Source organism: Eubalaena glacialis, chromosome 4 (assembly GCF_028564815.1).
Source record: "Eubalaena glacialis isolate mEubGla1 chromosome 4, mEubGla1.1.hap2.+ XY, whole genome shotgun sequence".
NCBI lineage: Eukaryota > Metazoa > Chordata > Mammalia > Artiodactyla > Balaenidae > Eubalaena > Eubalaena glacialis.
In genome coordinates, this window is record NC_083719.1 from 109,651,961 (window position 1) to 109,670,270 (window position 18,310).

The 18,310-nt window shown below is 37.9% G+C and overlaps 1 protein-coding gene across 4 annotated transcripts in view; it reads right to left on the reverse strand.

Annotated features, from left to right (window-relative positions):
• Nucleotides 1–305: 305 nt before the first annotated feature.
• The window catches only part of RAPGEF6 (Rap guanine nucleotide exchange factor 6), a 231,800-nt gene continuing 213,795 nt past the window's right edge, over nucleotides 306–18,310 (reverse strand). For 2 of the 4 annotated variants that reach the window (XM_061189561.1, XM_061189560.1), the window contains 6 exons: nucleotides 16,475–16,666; nucleotides 13,800–13,934; nucleotides 8,450–8,678; nucleotides 6,369–6,871; nucleotides 3,965–4,279; nucleotides 306–3,333 (listed from right to left, as the gene is read on the reverse strand). In XM_061189561.1, the coding sequence (XP_061045544.1) occupies nucleotides 3,308–3,333; nucleotides 3,965–4,279; nucleotides 6,369–6,871; nucleotides 8,450–8,678; nucleotides 13,800–13,934; nucleotides 16,475–16,666 (1,400 nt within the window). In that variant the 3' untranslated portion in view covers nucleotides 306–3,307. Of the gene's footprint in view, nucleotides 3,334–3,964; nucleotides 4,280–6,368; nucleotides 6,872–8,449; nucleotides 8,679–10,814; nucleotides 11,297–13,799; nucleotides 13,935–16,474; nucleotides 16,667–18,310 lie in introns of those variants that run through there. The other 2 variants (XM_061189562.1, XM_061189563.1) reach the window with 2 other exon arrangements.

Here is an 18,310-nt window from a genome sequence, read left to right on the forward strand (position 1 = left end):
ATACAAAAAGCATACAGAGGCACTGTCTTTCTAAAAGACATAAGTTTAAGAGGTATCAAAAAATAGGAGACAAACATTGCTTGTTACAGGACACTTTACAATCACTGAATTGTGCAGTATAATTGCTATTTGATTATTATGACTGTGCAGTTTTGTTTTTGTCCTTTGCTGATCAGCTCACGTTTCAATTTTAAAAGGTTAAGTACAACTGTATTCTGTGTATCAAAAGTAAAGAAGCCTTAAAAAAGTACAACAGAAATTAAAGATGAACTGGGGTTCAAGTTTAAATTTGAAAATGTACTGTGACACTTTTTTGAAGATTTATCCCTTTGCTATATCGCATTTACGGTAATACTAAAGGGATACATCTACTTTAATATCACATTTTTTAGAAATGTATGTATCAGAATAATAATCAGAGTCTTAAATATACAAGGAAACTCTTTCTCCCCTTCTTTTTAAAGGGGAGAAAACACTTTATAAAAATTAGAATTGTTCTTGGATATCTCCATGATTACTGTCACATTTCAAGCCTAGGAGAGATTCTCAAGGTGGTTATGCAGATGATGACAATGCGACATCACCCTCAAGAAAAACCATTTAAAGGCTTTTTCTCCCCAAATATCATACTGCAAGTAACCATTTGGAGAAAGTAAGACTCTATTAAATTACAATAAACCTTTATGGAAGTATATATTGGATTTACTAATTCTCCAAATCTTTCATTATGCAGAGATTTTTTTGTTGAAACTTATTATTTGGCAAAAGTTTGCAGTGAGGATTTACTGCTTCAATAGCCCTGGCAGATTCAGAGTTGTGGTACAATGAGGGCACATACCTCTTCAGTATACTTATAAATTTATAAAATAAAAACAAATGGGCATTTTGAATTGGAGCAAGTATAGGTTAAGGCGTCTCTTGTTCTAGTCACGTGACAAATTAAGAGAAGGCAGGAATGTACCGTAAATTAGAATATAAAGATCAAAACGCCACGATATTTTAAGGGATAAATACATATCAAACTAGAAAGCATTTGGCTTTAGTTCTTGATCAATGTGATCAGCTGATCCAAACACTCACATTTCAAGCTACAGGAAACAAAGGCAGCTACAAGGTGCAAGTCCAAAACCACAAGCCTCTGACTCTCTGTGCAAGATATTATCCACAACATTGAGGACAATGATGGAGAAGGCTCCCATCTGGTTTGAAAGACCTGCTAAAAAAACAGATACTGTGCAAACAGCACATTTTTCTGGGGAGTGGATAAAAAATGGTGAGAATAAATACCCAAACTGGATAAAAAGATGGTTGTAGCAAAAATATCTTTCACTTTGTTTTGCTCTGGACATGAAAATAATATTGTGTAAATCAGTGAAAGAAAACTTTATGATCACAGGACCACTGTTTATAGATCAAACCTTTACAATGTGACTTTCAAACCAGGATTTTTGATCCAGGTTACTTTCCATTTCAATGGGCCAAGAAAGCTATGGAGCCAACTAGCCTCATTCTAACATACCTGGGGTTAATTTCTAAGGCTTAAGTTTCGTATTTACAGTTTTTTGCCCATGGGAATTTTTCAGACATGCTATTTTTCCTAAAATGAAGAAATTATCATTTTGATAGAAAAGATGGACTACTGCCATTTACCAGTTGGAACTGATTTATGATTTTAAAATGAAGGAAATAGGAGGATGATAGAGAGAAGGAAGAGAGAGCTAGGAAAAAATGAGAACAAACTTTTCAAAAGGAAGTAATAAGCCAACGAAATCCTATAAATTCACATATGGATAACCATTCAGAAGTAAACCTATTTTTGGCTCCAAGTTGATCTGGGTAGTACACATTAATGGCTTTGGCTATTTTTTTTTGGTAGTCACAGAAGTTTATTAACCTTTCACTTGCCTTTACACTAAAAAACAAATGAAAAAATTTAAACTTAAGATGTAGAAAACATCATACTTAATCTTTTTTAAATGCGGAAAGTCTACCTCATCCAGTAAACAGTCACTGAAATTTTAACTAAATACTTAAGAGTGCCACGCCCAACAGGCTATTAAATATATATACCTCCTTCCTCTCAAGGCCTAAAGTGAAAACCGAGAAATAATCATTTCCATAATTCTAGCTCCTCTTTCCCCCACAAAATTTTCAACCAATTATAGACCTTGGTGTGCTAATGAGCTTTACCTGCAGGCAACTGGGAGCTGCAGGGTTTATGAAGATTAAAAACAGCCTTGTGCTGTGAGATGGGGGTTGGGTGGTGGGTGCTGCAGAACACCTCATAAAGCTAAATTGATCTTCATGACTATACCGCCAAAGATAACATGTCCTTTAAAAAAACTCCATATTTGAGTTGTGAAAAATTTTAGGTATGGGTTTCTACAGAGTAGAACTGTCTAGAACTCATTCTCTATTTACTGGATTTATACTTATAGCTACAGTTAGACAGAGAATGACTTTCACTTCAGAAAGAATTGGTATACATGTTATGTAAGATAAACATTTCATTCTTTGGAAATTAGGGTTGCTACACACCCCATCATACCCCTTCCTTTTCCCAAGAGACTGCTAAGACCCTGTGGTAGCTTCATTTGGCTTTCCAAATCCTGACCAGCAGATGGCAGTATTCTCCTTCCTAACACCTCAACAGCAAAGGGATTCCTGTTCCACTCAAACCGAGACCCTACGTTTCGTTGGTGCTATAGACGGTTACATCTCTGTATAGATCAAACATACCATCCTGTAAAGATGGCTTCAGTTTGGTCAGATCAGAGACAGTTTTATGGCCTCAAACATGAACATCAATTAACAAGAGCTCCCAAATACAAACAAAACCACAAAACTTCAAATAATAAGTTACTTTTCAAATACATAAAAATATCCTTGGTATTGGCAGACATTCTGAATTTGTCTGTTAACCCAAGCTATGGCTTGAAAATACTACCACTACTACTATCTTAAAAATAACATGTTAAAGGAAAATCTATAGTGATATATATGGGGAGGACTCGAGTTTGAATTTGTTCTAGTAACTGTGGTCCCAAGGCAGGTCTGGTGTGCAAAGCGAAGACTGGTATCCAGGCACAACATCCATAGCTGAGGAAACTATGCATCTGCAGGGATTAAATGAAAGGAAGCATGATTCAGGGCTATCTCATTGCTCAGAGTACAGGGAATAAAACCTCTGGGTTAGCAGCAGGAGCAGCGAGCTATTTGTTGGCAACGGCCTGCAGAATTGTGAGTTGGTTCTGCCCACTCCTTCCTCCGTGACTTTCAGTAGACTTCAATCAGGTCAATCCAAAGGCTACACTGCTGAAACCTGTTCATTTTCTGAAAATAACAGAAACACAGTTAAGCGGTAGGTCAGCATATTAATGAAGATCAACTAACAATCCAGTTATCTGTTTAAAAAATTAGTCAATTTCAATAAAGAAATCCTCTCAAATATCCCATCAAAGGCCAGATTTTATTATAATGACATTTTTGAGTTCTGATCACACTGAAGGCTGACAATCAACTGGAATTTCAGAACTGCTTTTTAACCACTTTATTACTAGATTGTTTAAAAGGATAAAATTCATTTATTGCCAAAATTGCAAAGTTGGTCAAGAGTTCTGCTAATAAGAGGAACTCTATCAAACAGCATGATTTCAGATAATTTGACATTTTGATACTTGGAGTTTCAAGTGTCCATGCATTAGTGTAAAACACAACTCTACCAATGTCAAGTGCCTCCTCTTAAAATTATCCTTTTACACTGAGCTGCTATCTATTAAATACAATCAGCTTGCCCTCTCCATTTACAAAAAACACACCATCGTATTTAGGCATTTCTTTTTTTAACAGAGATTTCTAAAGCAGTTAAAGAAGACATTTCTGATTATGTGAAATACCAGAGTAAAGACCATTCAATGTGTTTCGCAATTCATTTAAGAGCCATTAAGGTAGTTTGTCAACATACCATCTGCTTCGCTATCTGCGTCAGTCACATCTGCTAGTTTAGGATGGGATGGCTGCAAATTATGCCTCTGAGGCTGAGTTATGATCTTCGATGGAACACAGGCCACAGGGTTGCTACTGAGAGAAGCTGGTGGCAGTCTAGAGAGGCTGTTATGCATCATCTTTGACCTCTGCACTGCCACACTATAATCTGGAGGTTTTAGGTGTAGGTGGGGTCCTTCCTTTAGGTCTGCTAAAGAAATCCCCATGTATCCTGGAGGAGTGGGAGGTGGCTCCCTATACCTATCCTCCTTCTTGGGTGAGGTGACACAGTACACTGGCATGAAAAATAAGCAATGGAAATGTTAATGAAAAATATAAGAAATGAAAAAAAACATACTGAAACTTATTACAATGACAAAATAGAACTTTAAAACTGACAAAATGAATATATTTGAACACAATGGCAGCAGGTTAAAAACACTTTTAATAAGCTTAATAAACATGATATTTAAACTTGTTTTTAAAATACATAAATTACAGGGTTTTACAAACATTAAATAGAATGAGACAGTTGAAGGAGATGACATTGATGACAAGCTTCCTCCTTTCACAGGTCAGACCACAAATCACAGAAGTATGTGACAAATTCCTCAAGGAATACAAGCCCCAAAGGTGAATGAGTCAGAGACATTTAAGAATTCACCCTGAATATCTATACTCTATTAAATGGGGGGATTTTCACAGAAATGACGTTTAGGCCCTCTACTTAAGGGCTATTTCACGTCAGTGCTGGCATATAAACAACTTTAAAGAGGAACTAATTCCTTCAAAGACCTTATTCCTAACCTCTGCTCTATGATTAAGTGAGAAGAAAAGCCATAATTTTAGGAAATCCATCTTAAATTAAGTTTCTCTGATTTTCAGTGGACATGAAAAATAATGGTGACTTAAAATCTTTTGCCCTAAGTTTGTACACCCTGGGTCTAAGGCAAAGCTTCAAAAAGCATCAGAAATAAGTTAAAAAGGAAGTTCCATGAAATTAAGACCAATCCACAAGACTCACAGGACAAATGGCTCTGAGTATCTTGATCATGTAAGTAACTTTTAAAATACAAACACCATCTATATACAAGAAGAATAAATTTAAAAGGATCATTAAATTCTCCCCTTAGAGAATCAAGTTTGCCGATGTTGAAATTTCTACAACTCTACCAGTAAAATCTGCATGTAGTATCAAGGTCAGAAAGGATTTCCATTCCCATCTGAGGAGAATGGAGTGGGGAGGGGGTGGAGAGGTTGTGAAAAGAAGACAAGAATGAAGAATGTAAGTGATTTGCCCAGAGTCAGCTAGAAATGAACAAAAAAAAATTTTTTAAATCTATTTTCCCAAATGGATAAGAAGAGAAAGATTTTACATCCTTGCACACACGTGCTTGTATATCCATATAACAGTTACCTAAAAGGCTTTAATAAAAAATCCTTGGAAAAAAATGAATGAACTAAAAAATCCAACCTATAATGAAATTTGACAAGTAAAAAATAAATATGCTAAAAAAAGCACGTGTCTTTCATATTTTTAGTAGTTTAAATTGACATCACGAATATAGTATAAAGAGTTGATTATGATAATATTGATTCAAAGTACAGTCACTCCACATAAGAAAAAAACCACAGGTGCTATTATATCTAAGTACTTATATAAACTCAAGAATAAGGGAAAAAAATGTATTTGACAGCCAAATACTAAAAGAATACACCAAGAAAGCTGTGCATGGTTAGAATGGAATCCACAAACAGAAGCTGGCACACCCATGATATGTGCTAGGAGGGTATAATGAAAAATGTTTGGGTCTTCTTTTTTTTTTGGCTGCATTGCGTAGCATGTGGGATCTTAGTTCCCTGACCAGGGATGAAACCCGTGCCCCCTGCAGTGGAAGCGCAGAGTCTTAACCACTGGACTGGCAGGGAAGTCCCTGTTTTGGACTTCTTTATCACACTTTTTCCACCACTTGTACTACTTAAAAGTAGTATCAGATTCAAAGTTTCTACCATGTATGCAAAGCAAGTAGGGTCCAAACAATTTATGAGGTGGCAAAGAGAATAATCCCTTTATTACTACTGCATAGTAATGCAATAATATTTTCTTAATAAAACCAAAAAGATCTCAAAAGCAAAACAAGACATATAAACCTGTCCCCCTTATTAAATTCCTGCATGTCACCTTTTTCATTTTAAATGGCTTGAGTATCTGCCCTAAAGCCCTTGAGAAATCATGAACTTTTTGAAAATAATTTGCATGTGGAAGGAGGAAAGAGAGATTAGAGTAAGAGAAGGGAATTTTCCAAGAATAAAATTCTGGGCCAAGGTCACTTTACCACTTAAATTCTAAATGCCACAGATATGACAAAGAACACACAACTTACCAATCAAGCCCTTTTCTGTACTCGAAGTAACAGTTTTATAAACGGGGTCGATGCCGTCCTTGTGGTCCAAGCCTTCAGATGACTCAGCTGGGGTGCTCTCCAACACTCTCCGTTTAACTGTCCCATAGTTTGGTTCGTATGTATCAGACAGAGAACTAGAAGAAGCCCAACTCTGCCTCATCTGATTAGTCTCTAGGCTTCCTTTACACTGACCACAAGTTCGAGAGCAGCCTTTAGGACAGGTACAGGGCTCACAGTCAGTGGGTTCAACTTCAGCTATGGGACCATCCAAATGGGTATGTCGATAAGAGTTCAAAAAATCCCAGCCTTTTGGGTTTGGAAGGCTTTGGAAGTTGTCATGGGAGCTGCTTGAACAGGAAGTCCAACTTCCACGACCACTATCAGCTGCTTCTATAAGGATATGCTCGTGAGAAATCTCGTCATTGCTCATAGAAGATGAGACAGCTAAATTCTTGATTAGTGATGGCTTTGAGAGTGTCCACCTAAAATTGGAGATACACAATTAAAAGTAATTTACTGGCTTAATGGAAAAATTTTCTTCAGTCCATTGCAAGTATTACTGCCTACAAGAGACTATAGAACATGCATCACAAGTGTTTAATGCCAACATAACCTTGTGGAAAAAAATGACACTGTAATCAATCATTAACATTAATGTTAATACTTAGCTCGAAACATACACTGAAGAAACTCAAATACTTAACAAGGTTTCCTCAGAATTTTTCTTTAATTATTATGAAAAATGAGGTTTGAAATGAATAAAATTAAGTATACATTTTCATTCTTGGTCAACATAATGCAACACTAGATTCTCTCCATGCACACAGAATTAAGAATCCTCAATTACAGGAACCATGTTTTATTTTTCAGTGTCTCTGAGGTACCAAGGAAACAGCAACTTCCCCAGTTACCTACTACTAAATGAATTCTATCACTTATAGCAAGGGTTCTCAAACTTAGTTTCATGGACCAAATCAAGCCAACAGCCTGTTTTTTTATGGTCTTGAGCAAAGCATGGTTTTTACGTTTTAAAGGGTTTAAACAAAATGGAACAAAATACTCCAAAGATTTTGAGACAGAGACCATATGCAGCCTGCAAAGCCTAAAATATGTACTCCTTTAAATGGGCCTTTACCTGCCCACCCCCCAAAAGGTTTGTGACTCCCTGATTTATAGTACAGAGCACATAGAGCAGGGATCAGCAAACTAGAGCCCAAGGGCAAATCCAGCCCTCTACCTGTTTTTGTAAATAAAGTTTTATTGGGACACAGCATGCCCATTTGTTTACAAATTGTCTAAGGCTGTTTTGAGGCAACAACAGCAGGGTTGAGCAATTGCAACAGAGAGCTTACAGCCAGCTACGTCTACAATATTTACTATCTAACTTTTACAGAAAAAGTTTGCTGACTCCTGGTCTAGAGAACCATAGTTTAGAAACCTTTACAAGTATGATGATAATACTTCACTATATCTTAAATTTTTCATATTAAAGTGTACCAGATTTAACAGTATCAGTTTAGAATCAACTTTCTCAGTGCTTTCTGAAGATTTCCATTTTGTTTGATTCTAAATAGAAATTTAGAGTTAACTTTTTTTTTTTAAATTGACTTTTTGCTAGCTGATAATTCTTACTCTCCAAATCATACTTTAATAGAGAGTAAGGATCAAGGACTAGTCCTACTCTCCCAATCTGTCTACAACGTTTATAGCACTGAGGGTACTTCCCATTACACATGCTTTTTGAGCAATCTCTAACCTTATAGCCAGAATGCAAGAACTACTTCCCACCTACCAACAGCATCTTCACTTTGAGTTCTTACTGATCGAAAAGATACATGATGTAAGTTACCTGAATCCAGTAACACTTAAAAAATGAGCACCCATATATCTTTCAAAATAGTACTTATTTGCATATTCAGTATAGAGAATACATGCTTGGTTCTCCTGTTCTTTCAACTACCCCTTTGGTGGGGGTGGTTTTAGGTTCAAATTAGGGAGCACTGCTTGCAGTGGCCACTCGGCTAGGGTTTTGTGATGTGAACCCAGGCAAGGATGTTTACCCAGGGCCAGGCTGACTATGGTCTCCTATCCCTGAGGAGTGCTCTGTCTTTTCAAATGCTCCAGTGGATTCAGGGACTGCCACAGCCTGGGAGGAACACCGTTCATCCTGTAGAGCTGCAGACATGGAGTCAACAGAGCAATTGCTCACAATGCTGGACCGTGAAGAAATCTCACTATGGCTGGAGTCAGACAAGTTGTCAGATTTAGCTGATGGTATAAGTGTATAACCTGAATGAGAGAAGACAATTGATCAAACTACAAAACAAGGGAACGGGAGTGGGGAGGGTCAGGGAGAGGACAAAGAAAAATATAAAAAGAACAAAACATAAAGTGAGTATCAATGTCAATTTCCATCTATGTAGATGTAATGGTGCCGATTTTCTGTACATGTTCCTTTACATATCCATTCACCTACCTACCCACACGGCACCAATCTAATTCCAAATTCAAGAAATAGAAACTCAACACCCAGTATTACTGAGAAAACTAGTTCAAAGGTAAATCTGCCCCAGACTCTCACATAGCTACAAGCATTTAATAAAACAAGAGGCATTAAATATATTACAAAACATTAAAAAGTAGACATCTTGAACTTCTCAACTTCTTTTTAACCCTATGTCCCCTCCCCTTTGATTAATATAAATATTTCAAGGCCTGACCTGAGTGTCCAAAACACCACCTCGAGGCAGGGGTATGTAAGGGGAGTCAGGACTCAAGGGAAAGAATTTTATTTTTGTTTTTTCAAACTGCAAATACCCTAGATATTTTGCTTCTGTCACCTAAGAAGTCTTGCCCCAAGTTAAAAGCCATTGTTTTAGTATTTTTAAATAAATTGTTTTAGATTTGGACTCACTCTTATACCTAGTTTCCTTTTTCTTCACCAATTTAGCAGAATATTACATTAAACAGCTGAACTGACAGATTTACAAGAATGTAACATGAAAAACCCCAGCATCTACCTGTTTTAAATTGCTCTATGACTTACTGCACAGCAGATATAGCTAGAGAGATTTTCTTTAGCATTCTCTGGAATGAAGGGGTGGAGATGGAGTAAGGTGGAAGGTTCCAAAAACAAATCTGCAGCATGATAGTTAATGTACACAATCGTCTGTTTTGGTTAACTGTTAGAAAAATAACCAAACTTCTTTTGTTGAGAAATAAAGAAAATGCTGTAGTAATCCCAGCAAGGAGTAGGTCTCAAAGAAGTAAACAATTATCTTCTTGTTCACTGAGAGAAGAATGAGGTTGATTAGGTGCATGACCTTTGGGTCCATTCCTAGAAATCTCAAGAAGAACTATAGGCTTTAGACTCACATATAGCTCAAGTTATTACAAAAAAATTGTTGAATAATAACTTTATTAATTAGTGTCATTAACTATTTCAAAAACAAAACTTAAGACTCAGAAAATGTGTGATCTGCATTTGGCTTTTGTGCCAGGCACAGGACAAGCCAAGGCAAGTCAGTCTCTTGACTCCTACCCCAGTTCTCTGATCTTGGGATCACTGCTATTTCTCAGTGCCTTTCATGAAGTGATCGGTCAATTTTCAAGAGGACCAAGAAAATGGATGTGGTAAATAAACTAAAAAAAATTCTTCCTCAAAAGAAAAAGTCATTGTTCTTTTATCCTGGGGGACAGACTTGCTTTACTGTTTTAAAAATAATTTCATTCTTATGTCTGTTAGATCAGTACTTGTCAAATATAATTAACTCTTAAGAATTACCTGGAAGGCTTATTAAAATACACATTCTTGGGCCTATTTCTGGCAATTCAAATTTACAAGGTCTGCAGTGGGAAACAGTAAGTTTTTAACAAGTTCCCCAGATGTTTTTGAACCTGCTATGTTAGACTATCTCCTCCCTCCTCTGATCAGAGTATATATGAAAAGTGGATGATATAAAAAAGTTTATGTGGACAAGATACAGTTTCTTGCCTTCCAAACACTTCACTTTAGTTGTAAAGTAGTTGCAGTAATAAGATAGCAACATAATTATCTAAGGCAAAGGTTCTGATCAGATTGTTACTGGGGGATTTGATGTAGAAGTAAATACTGGTTCCTAAAAAGCCTCCTCTACTTATTGCACTCACAGACCCAACTGCTACCAGCAGGAAATAAAGCCAACTACAGAAAACAAGAGTATTAAGTTTACTAACATTAGCAAAATAACATATGTACAAATAAGGCACTTTAAACGGATACGATTTTGTTGTTGGAGGACCTGTAACACTAATCATAAAATGCTCATAAATAGTATTTTAATAAGTTGTCTGTCTGAGCCTTATTTGACAAATGACTTAATTTAAGCTACATTTACATTAATAAATGAAAACAAATTTCACACTAAAATTAAGTAAGGAACTTCATCAGAGTGTCTTTCTCCTTTTAGACTTGAATCGCGTATAGAAGCAGTTTAAAGTGTTACTGTTGCCTCGGCTATTTGAATTGAAGATGTCATTCCCTTTCTCATCTTTGATGTTGCTTCCAACATCCTTCACTTTCTCACAGCTTTCTGTAGCTTGATTGAGATCTGCGTCCTCTTTTTTGCTGTTGGCTAGTCTCTCCCTTGAAAGAGTTCTTTCCCTAAATCTTCTAAACGGGGATGTCATTCTTTTTCTGGCTGTGTTCTCACAACTTGTCCTGTCTCTATTCTCCTCAGTGGCCTTCTCGGTCCTGTCTGTTCTTTTGGCTGTGCTCCTGGTAATCTGTTGGATTTTCTTTTGCAAGTAAACCCCACCTATTCCGGGGCAGCTGTGGCCACTGATCTTGGTGCTGGACTCACGGGGAGGGGATGAGGAAGACCCTGAGAGGCGCAGCAGGATGCTGTGATCAGATATGATACTGCCAACTGGAGGGAGAGATGCAAAAACCCTGTCATGGTCAATTAATTCTTTCCAATTAATCACAATTAGCCTGGTTTTATAACATTTCACTATTAAAAAATTCTAACATCTTGACAATATCTGAAAAATTGAAATCTAGCAACATATTTTTTAATGCATGGAGATTCTACTATATAGCATAAACAAGACAGAACACAGGAGAAAGGTTACCTTGATCAGAATAAGCTGGTAATAAAAAATTGCTGAAAGTAACCCAAGCTGGTAAAATCATAAGCCAAAATATGACAAGAGTATCAAATAACCAGAATTATTTCTCAAAAGTAACTATGTCTAGAATTTTCAGGCAGATTCTACTAAGAAAAAGCTTAGCAAAAATCAGATAGGACATATAAATAGTATATACAATAGATGTATTTATAAAGCACAGTTTCTGATCCTATTTTCTCTACAAGGCAGAGAGGTTGCCTGCCTGAAGCACTGGGGAAGATAAAGGTTAAGGCCTCTTGATGTCTCACTTTTTCAGTTCTTTCTTGTTTAAATTCTCCTTTTAAAAATCGCGAACGTAGGCTTATTTTCTTAACTGTTAGAAAACAAAGAACTATTCAAAAGTATAGCAAGAACTAGAAACAGATTCTAATAACATACTCTTAGTTTAATGACATTTTTGTTCAATCACGGACCACTGGCAAAAACCTGTCTATGGAAATAAACAAGCAGAAATAGTTTTGAAGAAAAGAATTTTCTCAGATTTCTAAGGATTCAGATCATGACTATGACAGGCTCACAAATCTATAAACATCATGGTCAACTGTTGGCCACATACTGAAAGACACAATAGAGAAAAGACTTCTCTATTCCAGTGGTTAAAATGCATTTATTTGGAATAAGAGCAATGGGGAAATTCCTGTTCCTAGCACCTCTTCCCACAGGTTACACTGACCCATAAAACACCAAATCCAATTCAACTAGTTTCCTGGTTAGAGAACTGTCTATAATGAGACCTCTGGAGGGTGTAAAGATGTTCCAAAAGAGCATTAAGAGCATATGGACATTCTTCATCTGGACCATCTGTGTGAACAGGCACTGTTCCCAGCCCCAATCCTTGGGACCTGATAAAGGGTACTCTGGATAGGATACACACATAGTAAAGAGATGAAAGATATCTGTGTGCCTTCCTGAATCATATACGAGCTGTATACAACAGGAACGGAAACCTGTGTTTTACAAACACATCTATTAGGTATACTTTTATATGTCCTATCCGATTTTTACTAAACTTTTCTTAGTAAAACCTGAATGAAGATTCTAGCCAGTCTCAGCTAAGTGAAGAGGGTCAGTAATGAAGTTATACTGCCCTGGAGTGGCAGCAGGGAAGAAGAAGAGAAACTCCGATTTACTAAACACTCACCACGTCTCAAGCGTTACAGATATTATTTCATTTAATCCTTAAATAAGGTCCTAAAATAGGTGGTCCCTAACCCATCTTATAGACAGGAGACCTGACCTTATAAATCAGCTGCTTGTAATAACACAGCCGTCACCGGGGACAGAGTCAGGATTCAAACTAAGGTCTGGCATCACCGTACCACTCTGCTGTCACATAGTCAGCAAAAATAAAAAAGAACCCTCAGAAGTGAGGGAAACTTAGAACACAGGAGCTGAGGAAAGCTCTGGAAGCTTCTCCTTCCTGCTAGAATTCGTTAACTTGTCTTCCCTCTGACCATGTACCATTCTGTACTGTGTTTATTCAAGGATGTAATTTTTTTACATCTGTGAAATGCCATGACTAAGGAGTGTTTTTGCCAGGGTACACGGAGAATGTGGAGGGCCAATGTAAGAAACACACACGTTATTTAGAATGCTACATTTGCAGCTGACATGAAATGGCATCTTACATGCATACTACCCAGGCTAGTCAAAAAATAAAAGCTTCCGTCTGAATTACGAAAACATAGATAAAGAAGAGCAATTTCAGATTTTTTAATTCAAAAGGTTCTACATTAGCATAAATGTAAAAATCCACAAGGGTGCTGTATAGGTTATTATAAATCTTGATTAGTAAAAGGTAGTAACACTCCATTACTAAAGAAAGGAATGTACCATCCTAAATATTTGTTTCATTTCCTAAATCTTGTAGTTGGTTAAAAACAATTTCTTGAAGACATTCTTATTTTAAAATACTTCATAGAATTGTTTGAATTAATTGGTAATTTGAATAACATCAAGAATTTGTACAGACCAAAACAACTGTGAGTTCTGCCTTCATTCTTATCTATACTTGTCCTCCACCAAAGAAGGACCACACTTTGAATGCAGGAGTCCTAACTCCATGATGCATAACACCTGGAAATCATATAAATAACACAATCCAAAACATGAAAATTCAGGAAGTATTACCAGCTACACTTTTCTTCACACTTTCTATTATTACCATAGACCAAAAGCAAAATATGTGCCACGTAGTGTTGTTTGGTGTAACAAGAACTAGCTTGAACAATTTTATCTTACCTTTGCGAGGGGAACCTTGAGGAGACGCAGGAGGACTAGAATGTAAGGATGATGCCACAGAAATAGTGTCTTCTGTATGTTTCTTACCACTTATTTCTTCAGTTGTTCCTAAAACTTTCTGAGGTAAACTTGTACCTAAAAATAAAATCAAAGAAGCAAATAAGTATCACTTCACAATGTGATGCAGTTGCCTAAATTACTACATAACTAAAGCCATGATGCACAATGGCTAGTGTAGTTAACTGAAATGTATAAATGACAAACGGGGACTAAATGACTGGGTAATGGCATACAGAGATTCTCACCTCTAGGTTATTTGTTCAAATTCAGCCAGTCAGCGCAGATCAGATTATAATAGCTTTTTTGGTTTGTTTTGTGGCATAAGGGATATTGATTTAACAGTCTGAGTACAGTGTCCCACCCCGCACAACTGACACACTTATTGGAAATCTTAATAGAGAAGGCATGGATTCAAACTCTTCCCTCCCCTCTAGAGGTGGCCTCTCCAAGTCAGGGCGAGGCACGTGGCAGGGGCAGTGCAGGGGTGCTGGCACTGTCACTACCTGTGGTGCATCTGTGCTGTGGGTACACAGAAGCTGCAGGGCTGCCAGTCCAGCCCTTTTCAAGAGCACTAAATTCACACTACAGGAAAGAAGCAGACAACAGAAAGAATCATGAATTTATAGAAAAATAGTATGAAGCCCACTGGAAACATTCCTGCAAAGTTCTATCATCACTCTTGTCCAATGGCTGGTCCTTTTTAGCATAGGTCAAACGCAGCAATGCTTTCAAACACACTGGTATTTTTATATACATCCTCTCGAAAAAAATGTCAAAGAGGTATTGACACTGTTTTTAACCAGTAAAGTAAGCCCAACTTTGATGAGTACTCAGCATAGTAACAAGCAGCCCTTTGATACTGAAAAAATTTAAAACACAGTATACAAACACTACTCTTAATTAAGTGCCATTTTAATATAAATATATTTATCACATAAATAATAGTCATATTAGAGCAAGAGGGAAGAGGGCTACCTGGTACAAATAACACTGCCTCTCAAGTGATGACATCCAAGTAAGAAATCAGAGCTAGACTTGTCCCATGTCTCACTCCTACCACAAAATCAACTTCACCCATTTTGCATCCAATTCTCTACTCATTTCCACAGACACCAAACTAGATCAGGCTCTGGGCAACTTCCCGTTGCTACATCAGCCTTCCACTAAGACTCCCTATCTCCAATCTCACAGCCCTTCCTACTATAGACCTCCTCCAACATAAACTGGACCATAATCTTGCCTTGCTCAAACTGCTTTAATAGCTACCCACTGACAACTTTCCTCTAGCATGTCATGTTATAATTTTGGCATGTCTATGACTTTACTTCTCTTCATCGTGGGACACTGTTTAGTACTGTGTTAAAAGTAAGGATTTTGAGCCAGTTAACCTGGGCTCAACTCCCAGCTCCATCTCTTACTCGTGGTGTGTAAGTTACTTAGACCTTCTATGTTCCTGTGTAGAATAAGAGTATTATCTATCTTTAGGGTTATTATGAAGATTAAATGAACATAATATATAAAGTTAGTAAAACACTTAGAACCGTGTCTGGCATTCAGTAAGTGCTCCATAAGTGTTAGCATTAATTATTATTGTCTCTCAACACTCTACAGCTTTGTACTCAGAGGCAGCAAACCGCCTGTAGCTCCTTTAGATATCAAATTCTTCCTCTGCCTGAAGCAACTTCTCTGGAATTTTTGCCTAATTACCTCCTTCCTAATCAACCTTTAAGACTCTGCTTAGGTGTTATCTCCAAAAGGCCTTCTCTGGAGCACTATCTTACCTCTGTCTACCCTAAAAGCCCTCCCTCTTTTGTTCTTTTATATGTTATGTACATGCTCCTGGCATAATAGTGAACACATTACATATACTGAAGTTATCTATTTGTGTGAATGTCTGTAACACCAGACTGAAAATCTGGCAAAGGAAGGGGCATTTCTTATTCAACTTTGGATTTCAAAACAATATCAAATTAAATTCACAAGGTTCTACTGAATATGTCCTATGTATAATGTATGAACTAAATAATAATGTTAGGGATCAAATCTAATCTAGCTTCCCATTTGAAAGCTAAAATAGTGATACTGTTAAAACAACAAATGAAAGTAATTTGGACAACATCTACATGGCCTAAAAGAGGAAAAAAAGCATGGTCTATACTTACACATTTTACACTTGCTTCTTGTCCCCAAGCTAGGTTTTCAGAAGTGGTCATTAATGAAAAACCAACAAACCGTCTTTTTTAGAAAGAAGCAATTTCATTATTTTTAGATGCAGCAATTTCATAGGCTGCATCTGCATTAGATAATTGAGTAAATGCACCACTAAATGCAGTAAGCCCTTGGTACCCAAATATACTGCTATACGTTTCTGGCTGATATGATTACAGGAATTCCAACATCAGCATTTAAAATATGCATGCAGTCATCGAATACAGCAAAATGAAGCATTAGGCGCCTATAGGCAAAATGAAGCATTTTTTGACTCATGAGTGCTGATTACATTACACAAACTACAATAGCTGATCTCCAAAGCATTTACATTTGTAATTATTTTCCATTCTAACTCGCCTGAAAATTTCAATTAAATGAATGCAATATTGACTGTGAATACTCACTCAGTGTGGCAGGGTCTTTTGCTTGTCCCTTCTTCCTGATGGGGTGCAAATTTACAGCTGGCACCTGAAGCACCTGGCTCACTCTGTGGGGCTGATGCAAATGGGCTTTAGCTGCTTGGCCAGCTGACCTCACAGGCACTGGAGACATTTCTGATGACTTGACTGATCTTTTCTCACTTAGATTCTTGGTCACTAATAGAAGAGAGTAAGAAATACATAATTCTGCACTTTTTAAGGCAAGGTTATTACCACTGACAATAGTACACGGCTCATTAAAACCACCTATTTTTAACACAAAAAAGATTAATTTTCCTAACAAAAATTTCATGTATTATGTTATTTCAAAAATTTTGTAGAATTAAGTTACTTTTACTCCCTAAATTAAGATAACAGACTTAATTAGCTCCATCTGCACCATCATCCTAACGGCCAAGTTAACATCCTCTCATCTGTATTATTTTTTTTGACAGATCCTGCCTCAGGTTTATTTCTACAAATAACACAGGATGACACCCGTCCCATGCAGACAACACCCCAGGGGTCACATCAGTCCTTCTGTCTTCATATCGGCAGACAGAAGAGCCTTTGTGGGTGCCTAGGCCACCTTTGGGAGCCAGAGCCAGAGTCGCAGCTGCATCCTGTGCCCTGATTTGAGCCTTGGCCTCTGGCCAGCAGAGCCTGAGACCCTTGGTGATGTGGGAATGAGCACATTTCCCTGAGCTTGGGGTGAGCGATGTAGTCAAGTCAACTGAGCTTGTGGCTGCTGCCCTTTGGAATCTGGGCTTGACCTCCTTGGGCTTTATAAGAGCCTATATAGCCTTGGCAGGTACACTCATGGCCTTGGTGTTTTTGGCCAGCATCTTCCTCAGGTACTTCTTGTCGTGCCTCTTGGCAAACCTAATGTTCCTCAGGAACTTGGAGTCCACCCCCTTCAGAGATTCAAAGCTTTGTGATCAGGGTTTCTTGATGCCATTTCTGTGCCACGTATGGGATTTGCTGTTCATGGTGTGGTTCCTGAACTTGGCCATGTGCGCACCAAAGCCCCGAAGCACTTGGAACCCAAAGAGCTAGCATCTTCTCATTTATACTACTGAAATACTCCCCTCACTGTATCAATTCCAGCATGCCTTCAAGTCATTCTCCATACAAGAGTGCAATGACTCTTCCATCATGAAAATCTGATCACGCCATTTTCTTTTTAAAATTTATTTTACTTATTTTTGGCTGCGTTGGGTCTTCGTTGCTGCATGCGGGCTTTCTCTAGTTGCGGCGAGCTGGGGGGACTACTGTTCGTTGCGGTGCGTGGGCTTCTCACTGCGGTGGCTTCTCTTGTTGCAGAGCATGGGCTCTAGGCACGTGGGCTTCAGTGGTTGTGGCATGCGGGCTCAGTAGTTGTGGCTTGAGGGCTCTAGAGCACAGGCTCAGTAGTTGTGGCGCGTGTGCTTAGTTGTTCCGCAGCATGTGGGATCTTCCCGGACCAGGGCTCGAACCCGTGTCCCCTGCATTGACAGGCGGATTCTTAACCACTGCGCCACCAGGGAAGCCCTATCATGCCACTTTCCTTCTCCAAATGCCCTACACAAACTTTTAGATGACTTGCCACTGCTCTCAGGATAAAGACACAAATCCCTAAAACAAGGTCTATTAGACCCTGCATGATCCAGCTTCCCTAATAACCCACACTCTGCAGCTACTAGATTAGATCCCGTTTTATGTTCTCAAGGCATCCTGTATCCTTCCTTCACAGCACTGATAACTGTAACGATACAACTGTCTGTGAGATTAATCAATTAATGTCTCTTCCCCCCCCAAGGCTATAACTAACGTGATTGTAAG